Here is a 20,632-nt window from a genome sequence, read left to right on the forward strand (position 1 = left end):
CGGTCACCTCTGCACGCGCACTGATGATGTGCCACGTCTGAATCAGTGACGGTCATCAGAAGATTCCCATCACCCCCACAGACCAGCTGAGCCCTCCCTCTGCTGACCATGGCTTCAACCCTTTTGGGGTGTGCTAAGTAAGGGGTTTTCAGCTAGCAAATGGACTACTAGGTACAGGAATGTTAAGAGAAGTATAATTTATTAGATTTCTGTGTGTGTAATTAGCTTAAGAACTTGAATGGACCCGATAGACTGTGGCAAAAAGCTGTGCCTGGGTGTTGACCCAATGTGTTTGTTTTTCAGGGCACACCTCACGTCTGTGCCCCTGGTCAGCTGAGGGTATGGATCAGGGCCATCTCCTCCTCCTCACTAGAGGGTTTGGCTGTGATACATCTAGGAGAGCCTGCATCGAGTCCCCAGAACCCATGAACGAACCAGGCACTAGGTACTAGGGGCGGAAAGGTTTAACAGAGGAGGGGACAGATGTGACTGGGGACTGGGGGTGGGGAGTAACCAAAATGAAGGAGGTGTGAAAAAGCCATATGGGAACCTACTAACTTGGAACTAAATTAAAAATGTGATTTATTAAGACTTTTGAAAAATTGTCTGAAGCGAGACACACTTCAAGCGTGTGTCTGAAAAAGCTGCTCTAAGAATCCACGGTATTCTTAGCTTTCATAGTTCCAGAAGGCGTTGCCCAGGCTATTGGAAGAGAAAGGGCTTCAGCGGTGTGATCCAGCTACGACCCTTAGGAACTGTAAGGACCAGGAAAGGTGTGCCCATTATGTAGTAGTGGTACTATGACTGTGGGGACAACCAACTGCTCTCCAATCGTATCTGAGGCCTGCTCTACAGGAGCAAACCTATGCTTGGTGCTGTACGCCTGACCATTAACCCATGGTGGGGGAAATCATAGGCCCCAGGGGGAACTGAGCACTGTTTATCTAAATTACATACCGTCAAATTACTTTCTGAACATTTGTGCTTAAACCCGTAGACAAATGCTACCTTCGGTCTTATTTAGGGAAGCCCCTTTGCAGTGAACAGTGGTGAGTGTTGAGACTTGTGGCTGTGTAAAGTGCTGGGAACAGGGGACAAATGAGAGCTCATCTCTAAATAAAACAATCACATCATCTTCTGCAAAGCCCAGGGACACTGCAAAGGTGGAACAGAAAGAACATAGGAACCAGAGCATGGGAAGTAGGATATTAACACCATCACCTGGGCTAGACAGCCATTGCAACCAGGAGTTCACAGGAGCTGTGGTTGGCTGCACTGGGTCTGTACAGAATGGGTCAGTCAACTGTCTGCATGGATGAAGAGTAGACTGGGTCTGTACAGAATGGGTCAGTCAACTGTCTGCATGGATGAAGAGTAGACTGGGTCTGTACAGAATGGGTCAGTCAACTGTCTGCATGGATGAAGAGTAGACTGGGTCTGTACAGAATGGGTCAGTCAACTGTCTGCATGGATGGAGGTTGGACTCAGGAGATCCGACCTCTTCCTGATGAACTGTCGGCTATTGATAGGTTCTGGCGGATGGGTGACTTAATTACTTTTCTACAGCTGCCATTAAACACCACGACCAATGTAACCTATAGAAGGACAAGTTTACTGGGGTTTAGGGACCCAGAGGGTTAGGGACTACCATGGCTGAGAAGCATGGCACTGAGAGACAGGAATGGCAGCAGGAGCAGGGAGCTGAAAGATCATGTTTCTTTAAACCACAAGAACAAAGCAGATAGATGATAGATAGACAGATAGATAGATAGATAGATAGATAGATAGATAGATAGACAGATAGGCAGACAAGTAGATTGATAGATAAGTAGATAGAAATATAAGTAGATAGATGATTGATAGATGAGTAGATAGATGAATGATAGATAATAGATCGATCAACAGACAGACAGACAGACAGACAGACAGATGGAACTGGAAGTGGGGTCAGGCAATCAACTCCCAAGTCCTATTCCCTATGATATACTTTCTCTAGCCAGGGCAAACCTCCTAAACCTCGTCAAATGGCGTCAACTGGGAACCAGGTGTTCAGAAGGTAAGCCTATGGGAGACATTTCTTCTTCAGGCCAGGAATCAGTGTCTTCAGTCATGTGTCCACTGATGACCTGAAGGCACTCCAGTGACTAGTTCCCATCCAGTGGCCATGTAGATGGCCCTGGTTAAACTAAGCATGTCACAAAAGAAAACTGAAAGCCATGAATCTGGATAAGGAACTGGCAGGAATGGAGGTGGGAGGGCTAATGGGAATGGGAGGGAGAGAGCACATGAAAAGCAGGCAGAATACAGTATATACCTGTGTGAAACTGTCAAATAGCATCAACAAAGCTTGGTGCCTAAGGGAGGCAGGGGGATGCCTGAGGCTCTGGCCAGAGATCCAGTCTTAAAAAAACAAAATGGAGGGTGTCCTGAGGGGCAACTAAGGTTGGCCCCCAGCTCACACACACACACACACACACACACACACACACACACACACACACACACACACTCACACTCATACACACCCAGGTCTGCACAGACAGACAAATCCACAGGAAATGGCATAGGGACAGATGCCGAACTGCAGCACCACCAAAGGCGTAGATTGTGGCGTTTTATAATGGAATTTTACCGTTTGAATAGCTGCAAACGCCAGCAGCCGTATTTCTGCAGTAATTACCATATCTTTGGGAACTTTCTGCACCATCAGTGAGAAAACAGAATTCGAAATTACCAAACAAAATCATGTTGAAAACCCAGCTTCTTCAGAGCCAGTTTACCCTCTCTCCCAAGCCTGCCTGCTGATAAGGGGCGGCACATCCGTCTGCAGTAACGACAGTGGACTTGGCCTCATCAGATCCCTCGGTGTTCTGCGAGAAATAAAAACCTCTCAATTCCATACCTCTAACCCACGTTATCACATCTCAAAATCCACTTTGCTGAAAAATGCAGTAAAACCTCGAGGAGAGGACCCAGAATACTGAACACGTTACAGAGTCTCCGAGCTGCTCTGATGGTCACACGGAAGGGCTCCGTGCCCACTTGGGCAAACCACGGTCACAGTGAGTTCGTTTGGCAGGAGGTTACTCAGCAAGGCCTCTGCAAATGTTCCCCAGAGTCAGGGTTTTGGTTTTTATTTTTTATTTTTTTTTTGTCCGCCCAAGAATGGTTCTTAGAAATCCACTCACCCCTGAGTTTCCGTGACATTTTCCGTACGATCGATGCCCTTACTTGTTACTTGGTCCTTTTCTGAGTTGTGTAAAGGCCAACCTTGTTGTTACTGACAGTGCGGCCACTGTGGACGTGCTCAAACGCCTGACCTTCCTGTTGACGCGTCTACCATTCAGGCTCCCACTGCCGTATTGCCACCATCCAGATGCAATATCCTTTCTGTTCCACTCAGAAAGTTCTGTCTCCCCCTCCCTCTGCTTGATGTTTTCCTGCTTCTTCCGGATTCCAAGTGCACTACAGTTCCTCTGGGTGATATTCCCCAACTTTCTCATGCGAGCTCTATACCAAGCCCGGCCTCACCACCCTGTGCCCCTAAGTCCATAGGCACCATGTACTGTACCACAACCACCAACTCATTCAAATGGCCACAGAGCTGAGGCTCTGACAGGGGCTCATCCATCTTGTTCATATTGTGTCCTGATGTCTGGCAAACCGCCTATGCCTAACAGTGCTTTATAAATATTTAAAGAACAAGCACATGAGTAATTTGACAGTAAGCAAACTATAAAATATGTTTATAACTGCTTTACAATACGATCCCCAGTTCAGACTAAAAACGCTAAGAGAGTAACGTCTCATGAAGTATTTTTAATATGAGGTAATTGCAAAGTCAATCAGAATAGACCCTCTCTTGATTTAAGCCAAGTTTTTCCTACTGGTTTAATAGAGTTGGCTAAATAGAAACTCACATAAGTGCTTATTAATTATACTAATTAGCAAATGGTTGTATTAAAATATATGAGCTATGCAGAATCTAGTTATAATTAGAAGTGACAATAGAGTAAGTAAGCACGGGATAAATGAGGGAGTTTCACAAAGAGGTAGTTTGTGGTGTAGTAACCCACAGTTACCTGTGGGGTCCCCTGTTCACCATCCTGAGGCAGCAGCTTTGGGGGATATGAATGGGGAAGAAGGGGTGTGTCTTGGAGAGCTTTGCTTTTATACTGTTTTGTTTTGTTTTTTAAGATTTATTTCCTTTTTATTTTATGAGTGATTCCCTGATGTATGTGTGGGCACTATGTGTATGCATCACTTGCAGAGTCCAGAAGGGGGCGCCATATCCTCTGAGAGTGGCGTTACAGATGGTTGTAAGGCACAAAGTGGGTGCTGGGAACTAAACCCAGGTTTTCTGTCGGAGCAGCGAGTACTTTTATCCACTGAACCATCTCTCTGGCACGATTCTTTCTTAATAATGGATAAATGAGAAGTGTTTGAGCCACCACAAAAGGGGAGTAATATTCTTACTATAGCCCAGGACTCCAGTGATGGAGCTCCCGGATAAAGACATCAAGGCCTTCTGATGTTTTCTCCCATTATATTTTAATGTGTAAACAACTCCACATGCCCAACGTGTTCTCAGAGCATTTGTTTAAATGGTCCTGGGATTTCATATTTCAGCTCCATGGTTAACTTTCATCAACTCTAATTTTCTAACCCCTCGGTATCTGCGATGTCCCTTTACATTTGAGAGGAGGGTCCGACTAGTCTGACCAACTCCTTCCAAACTTTAGAACTCAAACTGAGGGCAAATGGTGGATCCAGTTTAGGTTCTGCATATGCCCAGGGTCTGGTGCAGAGACAGGAGAATAGGTTTCTATTCATAACTAATTACCAGGGAAGGGGTCCCCCTCCTCTTCTTGTCTATGTGTTTGAGATTGGGTCTCACTATAGAGAATAGGCTATCCTGGGATTCAGCTTATGTAGACCAGGTTGGCCTCTATAACTTGAGATTCTCCTGCCTCTGTCTCTTCAGTGCTGGACTACTATATTATCACACTTAGTTGGAAGCCACTTCTCTGTGACTTTAACTTTTTTCAAACCTTATTTTTAATGATGGTTCTTAAACGCTTTAACCTCCCTTCTAGCCCACCACCCACCAGGGGTAGTGGAAAAGAAAGGATATGGGGGAAGTGGACCTGTTTCAAGATGGTTCTTTGGAGCAAATACTATCTGCACTGTCAGGAAACCAGCAATTCGGTTCACAGGTCAGCAGTGGCAGCTCGACCCACTCACAAATATTTCACGGATACACCAGCAGTCCAGTTTGGTAGAGTCAGGATAGCAAACACAAATCAGCAGCAGGGGCATGGCCTAGCAGAGACAGCCTAAGCATTGCACAGCTAGTTCCATAAGCAAGCCAAGCGCAGCCTCCATCACTGTCCATGGAGTTCTTTTTATACTCCCTCCGAACATCACATGCCCGCCTCGGTCTTACCTCACCACCTGTCTTGCCTCAGTACGTGCATTTGTCTCAGATGACATCACTCTGCCAATCAGCCAGAGTCCTTGGAAGCGGCAAGAAACTGCAGCCCATCACCAGAAGTGTTTTGGTGTGTTTCTCTCTATGGAGTCCCAACAAATGCAGCTCAACTACACAATGTAAGGTGGACCAATACATGTGCGTTGTTAGCAAAGAATCCTTCATCCTGTGTCCTTTCATGTGCTTGCTTCAGCAGAATCCTCTCTCCTGTGGGCTGCAGTTAATCGTTCCTTCATGTGTTTGCACCACCATCCAACTGACTTTCCAGAGAACCCTCAAGTTTCCACTTCACTTCACCCTAACAGAAGCTGTGAGGTCTAGAACCTTCCTAGCTCTATCATAGAGGAAGTCTAGCATGGCTCTTCCTTCCAACAAAGTGACACCCAGTAGGTACATAGTTAGGGTGGGAAAAGACCATCCCTAACGAGGAAGCTATGTTTGGGATTAACCTGGCTTTTCCTGGGGACCTCAGCTGATTTACCTAGCCAGGGTGGTGGTATTTCCTGAACCAGCTATTATACTGCAGGGTGTACATGTAAAAGAATCTGTCGTGACTAGTTTTGTCAACTTGACCCAATCCAGATCTCAGTGAGGAACTGAGATCAGCCTGGCCTGAAGGCATGTCTCTGGGGGAACTGTCTTCACCGTCTTAATTAACGTGGGAAGACCTGTTCCTGTGTTTGGGTCCTGGGTGTTTAAGTGTAGAGAAGGGTTAAGCACAATCAGCCCACATTCTCTCTCTGCTCTTGTCTGTGATGTGACTAGCTGCTTCAAATTTATTCCTTGACCTCCCTGTGTGGACTCATGTGAGCCAAATAAGCCTTTTATCTCTTCAAGTTGAAGCATTCTATCACAGTGGCAGAGCGCAAACCAGGACAGGACCCGAATCACATGATCTCAGAGTGTTTGCAGTGGCAAGAGAGTGTAAACAACGTACACCAGATGACTAATGGCCAAGCAACACGTAGTATCTACAAATGATGTATGTTACTTTACCATGTAAATAAATGATGTGCTGGCCTGTGCTACAGCACGGATGAATGCTGAGATAGAATGTTTTATGACAGAAATAAGACCCAGACTCTCGTGTTTATGATTCCTCCCTGAGCTGGGGAATGTATGCAGTTGGCTGAATGGATGCCTATATGATTCCGTTGATATAAGATATTGCGGAGGTAGACAATACATTTTAGTTGACAAGAATTTGGAAGAGAGGGTGTTGTGTGATATTATTCCTGGGGAGGCTTGAACAAACATTCTACCCACCTCAGACAAGTAACTAGCAACAAGGATGCCACTAAAGTCTAACTTGGTGAACCAATAGTTTTATTGGGTTACTTATAGCAATATGGGCGAGGGGTTGTTTACATAAGCAGAAAAGACTCAGTGAAGGCTTACCACCCCAGCACAAAGCTAGGAATCTGGAGCTCACTGCACAGTCTGCAGGCAGCTTGGATAGTTAGACTGTCCTTTCCAGACCTCTCCGCTGGTCTCAGCTTGTCTGAGAGTACTGCTCAGCAGTCTTTACTGTTTATATATGCCTGGTGAATCTGGTCAGTTTCAGGGACTTCCTGAGCTTAGTGAACTTCTCCCAGCAGGGAATGTTTCACCTCTCCTTAGAACTTTCTGAGTGTTAGGAGCTTCCCTACAAGATGAAGATTTATCTAGGAGGAAACTGCTACACAATAGAAAGGTTTGGGTTTCAAGAAGAAATGTTTCCCACAGGTGCATGTGTTTGATACTTGGTCCCAAGATAGTAGCCCTGTTTCCAAGGGCTGTGAATCCATTAGGAAGTGGAACCTTGTTGAAAGAAATGGGTCACTGGGGTAGGGTGGGAGTTGGCTTTGAGGCTTGATAGCTGGCCCCATTTCCTGTTTACACGCTTCTGACTACTAATACAATGTGAACAGTGGTCCTGCCTCCCCAACCCCCTGCCCCTCCGGTGATGCATTGTATTCCCTTGAACTATAGCCCAGAATAAGCCTTCCTTTCCTTAAACTGCTTCTTGTAGTGACAATGTGAAAGTGAAGGGCATAGGCCAGGCACAGCATCTGCCCCAGGTACTAGGTGGGGTTTTGTTGTGAGAAAAATGTTCTAGAAGTAGGTGACAGTTGTCCAGCTTTGTTAAGTTATGGCCCCTACAGGACAAAATTTATGGTACATGAATTACATTTCAAATTTTTAAAACTTCGTGGGGTGCAGGCTTACTAGCTTATTAAAATATGTCCTAGTTAACTGGTTATTATTCTTACTGTGACCACAAGAACTCTACACTTGTTAGTAAGAACATCTGCTTACTGCTCTTAGTGAAGATACGCTTGACAATATCTCCAAGAGGGCCAGTGAGATGGTTCAGTGGGTAAAGAGGCTTGCAGCCAAGCCTGCCAACTTAAGTTTAATCCCTGGGACCCATATGGTGGAAGGAGAGAATCCAGTCCTATTAGTTGTCAGTTTGTAAGTCGTCCTATGACCCTCACAAGTGTTGTGCATACCCACACCCCACCCATGCACACACATTTGCAAATAAGTAAAAATGTGGGGAAAAAGAATCTAAAAAGACATTATCTTTAGGAAGCATTAACCTATGGGGGAAAAAAAATCTATGAAACAGATTTTACATGTGCCCCTCACTGGTCCCTTTTAAAAGCTTCGTTTATTTGTGTCTGTGAGTGAGGGCACATACAGGCCACCAGGGGTGTGTAGAGGTCAAAGGGCAGTTTCCAGGAGTTGTTTCTCTCTCCACCTTGTTAGAGGGGCCTCGCTGTAACTCAGCACCTCTGTGGTGAGACAGGAGGTGGAAAGGAGAGAATCAGTAGAATCTCTCAGGCCAGCTAACCTGGGCACAGGTGAGTCCATCTGGAGCACTGGTCTGGAGCACTGGCCTGGCCTGTGTGAGCCTCTTGGTTCCGTCCCAATACCACAACAAACAAACAAATGCATCTGTACTGGATCCAGCATGTACCTGGGTGGGAAGAGCTCGCTGGTCTGTGATACTCAAACTAGGTCACTCTTGTCTACAAAGCAAACATAACGTTTTTGTTTGAAAAGTTGTTTTAATGAATTTGAAAAATATACAGTTAAGTTGAAGACACCAAATTTATAAAATACAAGAAAAAAGAAACGCACCTGAACTCTCTGGACATCAAAATAAAAAAAAACAAACCCGCATGCTCCTCATCCCACCTGCCTCAGCCTCACTGCTGACCCTGTGGCCGCTGAGGAGAAGTCAGGCCCTTGATTTGTGCGGCTTCAACTTGACAAGGCAAGCAATCAGCTGCCTGTCAGCAGCTCCACATCCGCACGGGGTGGGGTGGGAACCAGGGTTCCTCCTGCCTCACTTGCTCACCCCAACCCTCCAACAGCCATTTGAACTCTAAAGTCTCCCCCAAAACTTCCACTCGGGCTTATCTCACTAGGACTAAAGTTCAGAAATGTGAAGAAATACTCTTCGGTTTCAGAGGAACCAATATCTAAACCTAAAATGATCAAAAGTGACTTCTTTCTCTTAAAAATATGGCTTTGTCAGTTTGAAAGGAGATGCTAATAAACTTGACAATGAAAAATTAAGCCATTGCTTTCTTGTCTCCACAGCAATGGGAACCTCCTAGGTCTGTGGACAGCGGAACTATTGTGCTCCAGCAAAATGGCTAGGTGACTAGATGGGGTCTGGGCTCCCCCTGGAAGACTGAGGGTCCTGCAGGGTCTCGCTGACTGCTGGGCTGCTGCCGCTCAGGTTGCCTAGATGGCTGTTGATGACACCAAGTTCCTGGATCACCAGGCTCAGGTCCTCGTGGAGCCGTACCACGGCACTCTTCACCTCACCTAGAAGAGTGTGGATGGAGTGTGATTCCGAGTCCCTGGGCGAGCCTGTGCTTGCCTGGAAGCTAGCATGGGACGCCATGGGGAAGTGCACTCTAGTTAGGGTGGAAAATGCTACCCGATCGCTGCTGGGACTGTAACTTGGCTTCTTCGTGGCTGAATCGGAGTTATCTGGAAGACTGGGGTATTCCTCATCATCTGAAGATGCTGTGCCCGTGGGAGCAAAGGGGTGACAAACCCTGACTGCCTCGGTTTTGTATGTGAAGGGGACAGAAGGTGATTGTGGCTGGGGCAGAGTCCAGAAGGAAGGGCTGGCCAAAACTGGGGTAAAGCGCTTGGCCGACTTCTCTGGATGGGCCGAGTCAGGAGACGATACAGACAGAGTAGAAAAGGAAGATGTGACCTCTGAGGTGGTGGAGACTAGAATAGAACGGAGAGAGAGAGAGAGAGATGTATATTACATACGCACAAGAGTAACAGCTACAACAAGGGTGCTGTGTAAACACCTATCTGAAGGTCTCAAACCAGTTCCGATTTTAAGAGTTAAAAATTCCTAAACCTGAATGCCCAAAGCAGGAGATGGAGACAAATTTAGAGATGTCTTATACGCCAATAATGCCACGGAAATGAACCTAAAATAGAACGATCAATATTCATCCTGACTTCCAAACCCTGCCCAGCATATTTTTACAGACTGTAGACCTTGTCCGCGAGAGGAAGGTGTTAAATCTTCCCGCCGCCTGCCAGCGTTTTATGTAGGCATCTGAAGAGAAAGGCTGAGAAAGCCCTAACGGGGGTCTTCTATCTTTTTCTCCATACAGATATTATTATAACAGAATAAACTCCAGCGACTCCAGTGAGTTTCATGAATCTCTTCCTCTCTGTGGTCAGATACAATAAAGGCCCAGCTTGGGTGCAGAGTTCGGTAGCACCCCACAACTACTCTTCTCACGAGGGCCTGTGGACAGCATGACAGACCACTCACGGCTATGTCATAAAGTCGAAGGCTTGAGAACAACTTAATTTCCTTTCAGGCAAAAATCATATCAGACATCTTCTCCGATCTACCTCACTGGTCTCCTAAACTGTCCTGAGTGTGTTCCTTAAGACAGCGGATGCTGGGCTGGAGAGAGGGCTCAGTGGCTATGAGCGCTTACTGCTCTGCAGAGACCCAGGTTTGGTTCCCGCTACCCACATGGTAGCTCACAACCATCGCTGGCTTTGGTTCTGGGGCATCTGACTCCATCCTCTGACCTCCATGGGCACCAGGCACATATGTAGGCGAAACACCTACACAAATAAAATATATCTTAAAAAAAAAAAGCAAATGTTTTGTAAAAACAGGGCTTTGCAGCCATGTGAGATTCTCACTGCACGTTATACCCCCCATTAGATTAACTATGCCCATTAGCACATTTAAAATGGTGAGAAATCTATAGTTTTTTCTTTTACTGGGTCTCATGCACACAGGGTTGGACTCAAACTCACTAAAGAGCAGAGGATGACCTTGAACCACTGATCTCTTGCCTGTTTCTCAAGTGCCGGGGTGTGTGTCACGACACTAGGTTTATGTGGTGCCTGGGAGTCGAACCCAGGGCTCTACCCACTGAGCTACATCCCCAGCCCGCAAGCCTCTTACCCAAGTGTTTCCCAAACTGTTGTGGACTCAGGACCTTTTTTTCCCTCTTGGAATACGTACTTGGATTTATTTTTGGATACGTGGCACAAATTGGTGAGATCCAGCCCTCAGGTGTCTGCGATTCACTCTGAACTTGTACTTTAAAGATTTACTTGGCCAGGCACAGCAGGGAAGCTGAAGCCTGCCACTCAGCACTGGGGGGCTTCGCTTTGTTGGTAGATCTCACTACATATTCATGTCTCTTCTGAACTAAACTAGAACTCATAAAAAACGGCCAGGGCAGGTGGCCACTCTCTATTTTTTGCTTCTAAGCTCTTCAAGGCCTATCTCCAGTTCTCAGGGAAAGTTCCAATGACAAAACTTGTTTTCCGATGCCAAGAGTATTCTCAGCTGGTGAGGCCACAGGGATGACAGGAAAGCAGGGACTCCGCCGCGCATGCTCAAGGCCAGCAGCGCTCATGGGAGAATCTGGGTCAGGCTAATCCAGCAGCTCTGTCCTGGGGCTGGGAGGGTGGTGTCATGCTAGTGGGCATGTGGGTGACAAAGACCTCGCTGTGGCACTGAGCCCGTGTGTGCTTTGTGCTGGATCACAACTGTCATCTGCCACATCCTTCCCCTCCTGGGCTGGCTCTGCTCTCCAGCTTCCGTGTCCCCTTCTCTCTTGTTTTGCTGTCATTTGGGGATAGTGCAATCACCAGCAGGCCCCTGGCAAGGCAGCCCAAGAGGCAAAACACTGGAATATTCATGTCTGAAAGTTCTCTGTTCTACCTTCAGGCTTAGTGACAGTTTGTGTAAAGAATTTTAGGCAGAAAATATTTTCCTGTGGACTTAAAAAAATTTCCTCCTCTGTCTCTATCTCTCTCTGTTTGAGTGTGAGTGTGTGTGTGTGTGTGTGTGTGTGTGTGTGTGTGTGTGTGTGTGTGTGTGTGTGTAAGTCAGAGGGCAATCTCGGGCATCCATCGGTTCTCACCTTTCCCACTTGTCTGAGGCAGGGTCTTTTGTTCACAGCCCTGTACAGTAGCTGGGTCCGTGAGATTCTGGGGATTCTCCGCTCATCCCTACCTTGGAGCACAGGGACTACAGAGCTCACTACCATGCATGGCTTTTGTGAGTTCTGTGGATCCAAACTCAGGTCTCCACAAGAGCATGGCAACTGGCTGACAGTAACCCTTGAAGGCCGTTTTCCACTGTCTTCCTGTTGGATCTTCCACTGTCTTCCTGTTTGACCTTCCACTGTCTTCCTGTTGGATCTTCCACTTTCTTTCTGTTTGACCTTCCACTGTCTTCCTATTTCCAGTAAACAATAGGCCATAGCCATTCTGTTCTTTTAAAAAAAGACTTGTTTTCACTTTATGTGTGTGGGCGTTTGTGTGCATGTATGTCTGTGAGGTCAGAAGAAAGCACTGATCCCCTGGAATTGGAGTGACAGATGGTTGTGAGCCACCATGTGGTTGCTGGGAATTGAACCCAGGTCCTCTGGAAGAGCAGCCGGTGCTCTTGACTGCTGGCCGCCTCTCCAGAGCTGTGTTCTAATTCTTATTCACGGCACAGAGCCTGATGCATCTCAGAGGTATTAGTAAATTTCCTCCTCGTGTCTAGGGCTCTGGACTCCTCAATGCTGCGCACTGAGTCAGGGCAGTTTTCATGACTGAGGTCAAGCGAAAGTGAGTTTTAATCAGGCAACTCATTTCCCTCAGACTCAAATGTTTTCTCAAGGCTTCCATCAGTGAGCCTCTGGCCCCTGGGGTCACAGTCGCTGCTCTCTCTCTCTCTCTCTCTCTGAACCTCTGCTTTGCATGTTGGAGCAGCAGGACTATCTTCCGACTCCTGGCTTTCTGATGTGTCCAGTGTGTGTGACGTGCAGGTGCACGTGCGTCACTGCAGTCCTGTGGAGGTCAGAGGACACTCTTGGCTGTGTGTCCCCTCTTTCCACTGTGATACAGGGCTTCTTGTTGACCACTGTGCTCAGGCTAGCTGTCTGTGAGCTTGCCAGGGTTATCCTTCTCCATCTCCCAACTCAGCACAGACACAGCAGGATCACAGACGTGAGCTGCCACCTCCCTGCTCTGGGGATCTGACCTCTGTGCCTCATGCTTGAACTCCCTTTATCTGCTAAGCCATGTCTCCAGACCCTTTTTTTGGGAAACATTTTATTGGTTCTTTGTGAATTTCACATCATGTACCCCAATCCCACCTATCTCCCCCTCCCTTATAGCCACCCTTCACCCTTGCAACCTCCCCCTGCCAAAAAAAAAAATACCTTGCTATGGAAGCTGTAGTGTCACAGTGTGTCCCACAGCACACCCTTGGCCCACCCTTCCTTGCACATGTGTGCTGCAATGACTCACTGGTCTGGTTCGAGGCCTCTGGCTTCTGCTCCTCAATCAATACTGAAACCTCCCTGGGACTCCTCTTGGATATCCTGCTGTTGCCCTGGGCCATGGAGATCCTTAGTTTTGGATCTTCATGCACTCCAGCAGTCCATCAATGGGGGAGATATTGGGGTGGGCCAGTTCAAAGCTCTGGTTCTGGGCCTGAGAGGTGTCTGAGCTGGTCAGCCCATCAGATCTATTGCTCTATCACCAGCAACTCTACACCTATACCTCACAACCAGGGCCAGCTTTACCCTGTTGCCCAGGCAAGGTGCAGGGCCTGCTCTCCTAAATGTGGTAGCTGGCGAGAGACACAGCCAGCTCTCCTCTGCCATAGATGGTGAGGGCCAAGAGGATGGAGGAGGGCATCTCTCCTTCATCCACACCCACTGCCCAGCAGACAAGACGTAGACCACCCAGCTCTCCAGCACTGACGTCTTTGGGAGCCTGCTCACGTGCAACCACCACATCCAGGATCAGCTCTACTGTGCTGCCCAGGCCCCGAGTGCTGCTGCTGCTGAGGGGCAGGGCCAGCCCTCCTGCTCTCGTGACCCCAGGGCCAGGTTGCCTGCCTGCTGCAGGTGGTGAGGGGGGAGGGAGGTGGATGGTATCTCTCCTTTGTCCGGGTCGCCACACAGATGAGTGTAGGACCAACTCTCTCACACTTGTATCCTTGGAGTGGGCTCACCTGCAGCTCCCACAGTGTGCAGGCCCGCTCTCCTGAGCACTGTAGCTGGCTAGGGGCGGGGCTGGCTCTTGCACGATGCTCAGGTGAGTGTGAGGCCAGTTCTGTATGCTTCTCAGATATCAACAAGTCACCGGACAGCAGCCCAGGTCAAGGACATGCGCCTGGCCTTTTGTGGTAACAGACCCAGACATGGCCCCCAGTGTCAGCACAGGCCAGGACCCCACCATGGTCCCAGGTGGCATCCCGGCTGCTCACATCAGGCTGTTCCTCACCAGCCTTGAGTCTCCAGCTCTGCCTTTCTTTATTGTGCCCGCATCCTTCTGCTTCTCTGTCTCTTTATTTCCTCAGGGTCTCTGAGCGTCTGGGTTGTCTCAGGAGTGCTGTGCCCCATTTGTGCACTATGGAGCAAGCCGGGGTCATCTTGGGCTCCCTGCCCCCTGCCCCGGCCTGCACAGCATCAGACTGGTAGTCATCTCTGGCTAGATCCCCATGGCAGTGGACTGATGGTCATCTCAGACGAAGCCCTTTTCAGGAAATGTTAAAGTACTAATCATTCAGATGTTCTCAGATCAGAACACTGAGCCTAGTCATAGCTTCTCTTCTCTCTGCTACCGTCTGATGTGACACATCGTGTGACACAGCAGTTATACCTGCAAGGCCTCTAGGGGTAGGTCCAGCCTTCTTTTTAAACATTATTATTAGCGTGTGTGCACACAGCATGTGTGTGGAGGTCAGAGGACTTCTGTGGAATCAGCGCTCTCCTTCTACCTTAGGTCGGCCTATTCCGGAAGTGTCTTTACTGCCAGTCCCCTTCCTGTTTCTTCCCCTTTCTCTCTCTTTGCCCTGCTTCTTTGAGGTTTTGTTAGCCTGAGCTTCCAATCCTTCTGATGAATTTCTTGTTTCTGCTGGATTTTGAAGGGATTGTTTTGTTCTCAGAAATTCTCAAAACAGCTTGTTCTTGTTTCAGAGACAGACACATCATGCCATTGTATTTTCTTATCTTGTGGGATTTTTTGTTTTGTTTTGGTTTTAGGTTTCTGAGACAGGGTTTCTCTGTGTAGCCCTGGCTGTCCTGGAACTCACTCTGTAGACCAGGCTGGCCTCAAACTCACAGAGATCCACCTGCCTCTGCCTCTGAGTGCTGGAATTAAAGGCATGTACCACCACCACCTGGATTTTTTTGGGGGGCATCTTAAAGAAACATTTTTAAAGTATTTTCTTTCCCCTTCATAGCACAACTTTCCCCATTGTGTTTCCACACTGTTTGATGGGAGAGGCTTTTCTGGGAGCCCCCTCCCCATTCCATATCTGCTTGTGGTTAAAATCAGGGTGAAAGCTGACAGCAGCTTTGGAAATGAGTGTGAGGTGGCAACTCTGAGACTCAGAGAGGAGTTGCTTATGTGGGTTATTTGATGGGAACTCCAGATGCCAGCAAATCAGCTCCTTTCTCTGAAGCAGGCTGGCTTCTCACAGTCTTCCTATTTGGTGCTGGGAGGGGGAGGATCTGGCTGTCAGTGTTCTTGTGCCACTGGGGGAGGGGTGCCAGCATTTGGCTGGCTGTTTACTCCTCCTTACAGTTGCTCTCATTAGAGTCCACACAACCTGATTGCCTCTTAGAGCGCTCATTTCAGAGACCCAACAACCTCTCTCAAATTTCCAGACCCCAATCCTGGGTGTTGTAGGGGTGGGTGCTATTCAACATAACTGAATGCTTCAAGATGAAGTCCAAGGATAGAACTCATTTTTATTTTATTATTTTATATTATTATATATTATTATGATGGTGATGTGGTGGGGTTTTTTGGGTATGTATGTACGGTTTCTCTAAGTAACCCAGCTGTCCTAAAACTCACTATGTGCATCAGAGTGGTCTCGAACTCTGATCTTCCTGCCTCTGCCTCTTGAGTGCTGGAATTTTATATTCACTTTAAACACTGCTTTTTGGTTCTTTAGCACTTGCCGTGGTTTACATGCCTTTGTCCCCACAGGTTCATGTGTTGGAAGTATGCTTCCCAATGTTACCACAAGAGGTGGTGTGGGCCATTTAAGGGGTTGGCCCTAGCAGGAGATAATCAGGTCATTGGGGATGCTGCCCATGGGAAGGATTGTTGATTTCTTACAGAACTTAGGTTGGTTTCTGTGAAAGTGGTTTGTTATCCAGAGCAAGTCTGACCACCCAACCCTTCTCTGGCTTCATATCACGTGGTCTTCGTCTCTTACATGATGCTATCCCCAATCCATCTGGTGAGGGCTCCTCACCAGGGCTGAGGAGATCCTCTCAGAAATTCGAAACTCTGAGCTAAGTAAACCTTTTCTTGTGGACAAAGTATCCGGCCTCCACCGACTAATACATCACTTCATGTGGAGTGCGTTTTATAACCTCATTTTAAACAAGATGCGAAGAAATTCAGTGTTAGAAGTCTTTCCCAGATCACAAAGTTGAAAAGAGGTGGGGTGGGACTCAAAACCAAGGCTCTCTGATATCACATGATCTCACGAACTGTGAGGTTAACAGGACACTGCCTTTCCCCACTGTTCCTCTGGGACGGAACTAGTTTTACTCTATTACAGAACTATGTTAAATTATGAGTATAAAATTAAGAAAGAATAATCAGGACGGTGAAGGGACAAGGCATCCTCAGGAGGGGTTGACTGATACATCAATCTTTATCCAAAAGAAGATTTCATTAGTTGGAAATTCTCTTACTGTGGTGAGAGTTATCCGTGGGGCCAGTATGTGGAAGTCAGAGAGAAACGGGCTGAAAGCTGAGGAAGGCCGTCCTGACTGGAAGCTCCAGGGTCCTCAAGGCTCACACTCTGAATGGTCACTCCCTAGGTAATGGTGATACTGTGAAGGCAGGGAACCCTTTGGAGGTGGGGCCTCACTGGCAGCAGGAGGTCATGCGGCTAGGGTCCTGGGCTGTGCTATTCCTGCCTGCCTCCTGTCTCACTGCTGTCCTGGCCACAGAGATATGAGCCTCCCCACAGAACTCCACTGCTCTCTGTGCCTTCTTCACCACCAGGGCTGAATCCTTGGAAACCGTGAGCCAAAATAAAACTCTTTTTCCCTAAGATGTTCCTGGCAGGTCTTGTGGCCATGGCAACACAATAGTAACCAATCCAAGGACTTACTAATATTAATTAAATTAATTTCTAATATAAATTCCACATGAGTTGTGCATTCCTGGGGAAATGTCAGGCTTCCTGACCTTTAGGGAGCATTGACTCCCTGGCAAGGAGGCTGTGCATCCGATGGCAGAAAGACATGTTCTTGATGAAATTTGGAGATTCTGGAACCCAAAACATATTTACTGGAGTACGAAGAAACTATTTCAGATGCAGTATTCGGCAGCAAGAGCGTAAGGGCCAGCGGTGTGGATGACTCCAAGGAGACAGAGACTTCTGAACACAGGCAGCTCTGCACATCTGAGCTCACAGCGGCTGAGGCAACATGGACAAGACCTGTGTAAGCGAAGTCAGACCAAACGCAGTGGAGACAGGTCCTAAGGTTAGCCTAGGAGTTAATGGCAACTCCCCCCTGCTGGGAGAGGGAGGGTCAGCTTTCAGAGCAGACCCCACCCCACGAGTCAAGCATGCTGGAGGACAGCACTACAAACACATCCAAGAATGCACGAATGGCCTTGATGGGGAGGGGACTAGGGAAGAACACAAAATAGGGTGGGAAAAGAAAGGGGGCTGAGGGCAAATATGGAAATACGGAAAAAGGAAAAAGAAAATAGAATTGAGTGTGCTGTGTTTAGGAGGAAGGCCCTCAGAGAAAAGCTCTAAGGAGCCATGAGGAAAAACAAATACAGGAACCACCCATTCCTGAGGAGCTGTCTCCACGTAAGGGCACATGTGTGTGTGCACACATGTGAGGCCACCAAAACCCCACAGCGGTTCTTAACCGTGGGTCAGGACCCCTTCGAGGTCACACATCAGATATCCTGCATACCAGACATTTACAACAGTAGGGAAAGTACAGTTGTGAAGTAGCAATGAAATAATTTTATGGTCGAGGGCCAGCACAACAGGCGGAACCGTATTAAAGGGAGGTCAAGAACAGTGTCCCAGTACTTGTGTTCCGGTCAGCAACACCCAGGGACTGAACCACTGAGTGTGGTTCTTGGGCCTTCCCTGAACCTAGTGAAGCAGAAGCCAGGCTGGGCTGAGAAAGGCTGAGTTCCCCAGGTTCCAGGTGTTTCTGAAGAACCAGCAAATCCTCCTCTGGCCACTTCCTGTGGCTTTTGCACCACCACTGCTGAGTGACAGGCAGTGCTGGGCTCCCGCTCTGCTCTGCAGGCTCCGCCTGTGAACAGCCACTCAGCACTAATTGCCGCACACCAATTCCCCTTTGTTTCCAAACACTTTGCAGCTGCATCGCACCCTTCAATCTGCTCCTGGGGCTCTCCTCTGCTGCCCCTTCCCTGGCTCCCACAGAAGCCATGTGAGCATCCTGTTAGCATCCATCCTCCCTGTGTAGCGAATATCGCAGTAAGATACAGTAAGTGGCTGTGTTTTAAAAGCCGGTTGTGTAATACACACAGGCCAGTTGTCAGCTGCTGACGAATTCATTCCTATGCCGATGTGTTATCTTTAACCATTTATACTGTAAATGCAGAAGACCGGCTAATTAAGATACAATAGCTTTCAATTTAAATGGCATTTAGAACTATGTTGCAAAGATGAAAAAAAATGTACATTTCCAAGGATATTAAAATGTTGCATGAGTGCACATGTGTTTATCTGGAGCAGCAGACCCTGAATGGCTAAACAGATTCCTTTTTCATTCCTGAATTCATCTCTTTCAGGGTTCCCGGATGGCGTACAATGACTTCCAAGTGAACAATACGCACAAGCCAAAGCACTATCATTCCCCCACCCTTAGGAAATGTAACATCTAATATAAATGTTTGCAAGGGAGTTATATATAATCTTAAAAGTAGAAACAACTAAAATGTCCACTGGTGGATAAATTGGTCAGTAGCCTGTTACCTGCACAATGGAGTACCATCCGGTCATGAAGAGGGATGGACTGACGCATGCTACAGCTCTCAAAGTGTGCTGAGAGAACGCAGCTGTCGGGGCCTCAGAGCGGATGGTGGTGTCTGTGAAATGTCTAGAAAAGGCAGCATTGGGGCAGCAGAGGCATAGAGAGGTTTGGTGGTAGTCAGCAGCTCGGGAAAGACCGCAAAGAGCCTGCTCACCGGCACAGGGCTTCTGAGGGAAGAGAAGTGTTCTGGAATGTGGGCAGCTGCACAACTCTGGGAAGATATAAGTTCACTGACGTATATGCTTAGTGTGTCATGCACGCGTTAGTGTGTGTGCTCATGTGGCCTCTCAGCTGCTCCGTCTCATTTTCTGAGTCAGAGTCTCTCACTGACCTTGGAGTCACCAATCAGCCTAGGCTGGCTGGACAGAGAGCCCAGAGATCCTCCTATCTCTGCTGCCCCAGTGCTGAGAGTGCAGTGAAGGAGGCCATGCCCAGCTTTTTACTCTGGTGCTAGGGATTTGAACTCAGGTCCTGACGCTTGTGCGGCAGGCAGGTGTTCTTACCCGCTGAACCATCTCCCTAGCACCACATTTCCTCAGTTTAAAAAATTTTTTTTTTCCTGTCTCTGAGGCTTTTACAGTTCACGGTCTGCTGTGCCCGTTTGGATATCTCACCAGCAGGGGGGAACCTGCAGAGAACTGCACAGAACTAACTGTTGACCAAAGACAGAAGCAATCTGAGGCCAGAGCAGACAGCACTGCTGTCCCGCATCAGGGCCGGCTGTTTAGGTCTAGAAAGACCATCCAGCAGGCAGCTGTGACTTGTGAGCAGGGGGTGACCACATCGTTCCCCATCTGTTTAGGGTGATAAGGAGACATGATGACAGAACACAGTAAGTAGTCTGAGCTACAGAGAGTAACAAAATGGATGAGGTGAGGCAGTGGGCTGCCCAGGGCTCCCTCTTCAGTACCAAGGATCAGGAGCTGACATCAGGGGAGTATAGAGGGGTGTGGGTGGCGCCTCCATCTACACAGGGTCACCAAGACATGCATGTGCAAGTGCCTTTGAATTTGTTCAGTTACAAGGACCCTTCACATAGAGACTTTGGAAAGTCAGAAGAGCTTCCTCATTCTCTATCCCCTAGTGTAGTCTTTGGAGATGAGCTGTCCACCCAGACTCCTTTCCTGAATTCCTCAATGGCTGTGACCTTCAGCTACCTAGAACAAGTGAGTATTCAGAACTGCCCTGCTCTCAAGTCTCAGTCCCAAATCGCTTTACTCCTTGCTCCCATCCTGCCCTCCCATCATCCTTCAACAGTCACAGGAGCCCCGCTGAGGCTGCAGGACCAGCGGCCCCTTTGTGCTTGCCCAGTGTCCACTGTCTCCTTTCTCCTCAGATTCCCCCCCAGTCATTCCCAGGCAACCCCTGTGCTTTCGGCCTCATCTGCTAACTTGCACTCCAGCAGCGCTGTGTGGCCTGGGCTGCAGTTACTGTCCTTTACTGCCACTGCAGCCAGAAGCTCCTGAAGCCTGACTGCAGGCTGCATTCTTCCCAGTCACAGGCTGCGGCCAGAGGTCTTGTCATGGCCTCGTCCTGACCCGGTGAGAGTTAGTTCTCCATCTCTCATCCT

General features: G+C 48.0%; 1 protein-coding gene and 1 non-coding gene across 2 annotated transcripts in view; both read right to left on the reverse strand.

Annotated features, from left to right (window-relative positions):
- Positions 1-8,524: 8,524 nt before the first annotated feature.
- The window catches only part of Enthd1 (ENTH domain containing 1), a 115,849-nt gene continuing 103,741 nt past the window's right edge, over positions 8,525-20,632 (reverse strand). Inside the window, exon 7 of the mRNA XM_032890885.1 lies at positions 8,525-9,730. Within this exon, the coding sequence (XP_032746776.1) occupies positions 9,147-9,730 (584 nt within the window). The 3' untranslated portion in view covers positions 8,525-9,146. The remainder of the gene's footprint in view (positions 9,731-20,632) is intronic.
- On the reverse strand, positions 14,544-14,681 carry LOC116890554. Its single transcript, XR_004386728.1, has one exon. It is a non-coding gene; the product is annotated as a small nucleolar RNA SNORA17 (small nucleolar RNA).

This window comes from Rattus rattus, chromosome 1, assembly GCF_011064425.1.
Source record: "Rattus rattus isolate New Zealand chromosome 1, Rrattus_CSIRO_v1, whole genome shotgun sequence".
NCBI lineage: Eukaryota > Metazoa > Chordata > Mammalia > Rodentia > Muridae > Rattus > Rattus rattus.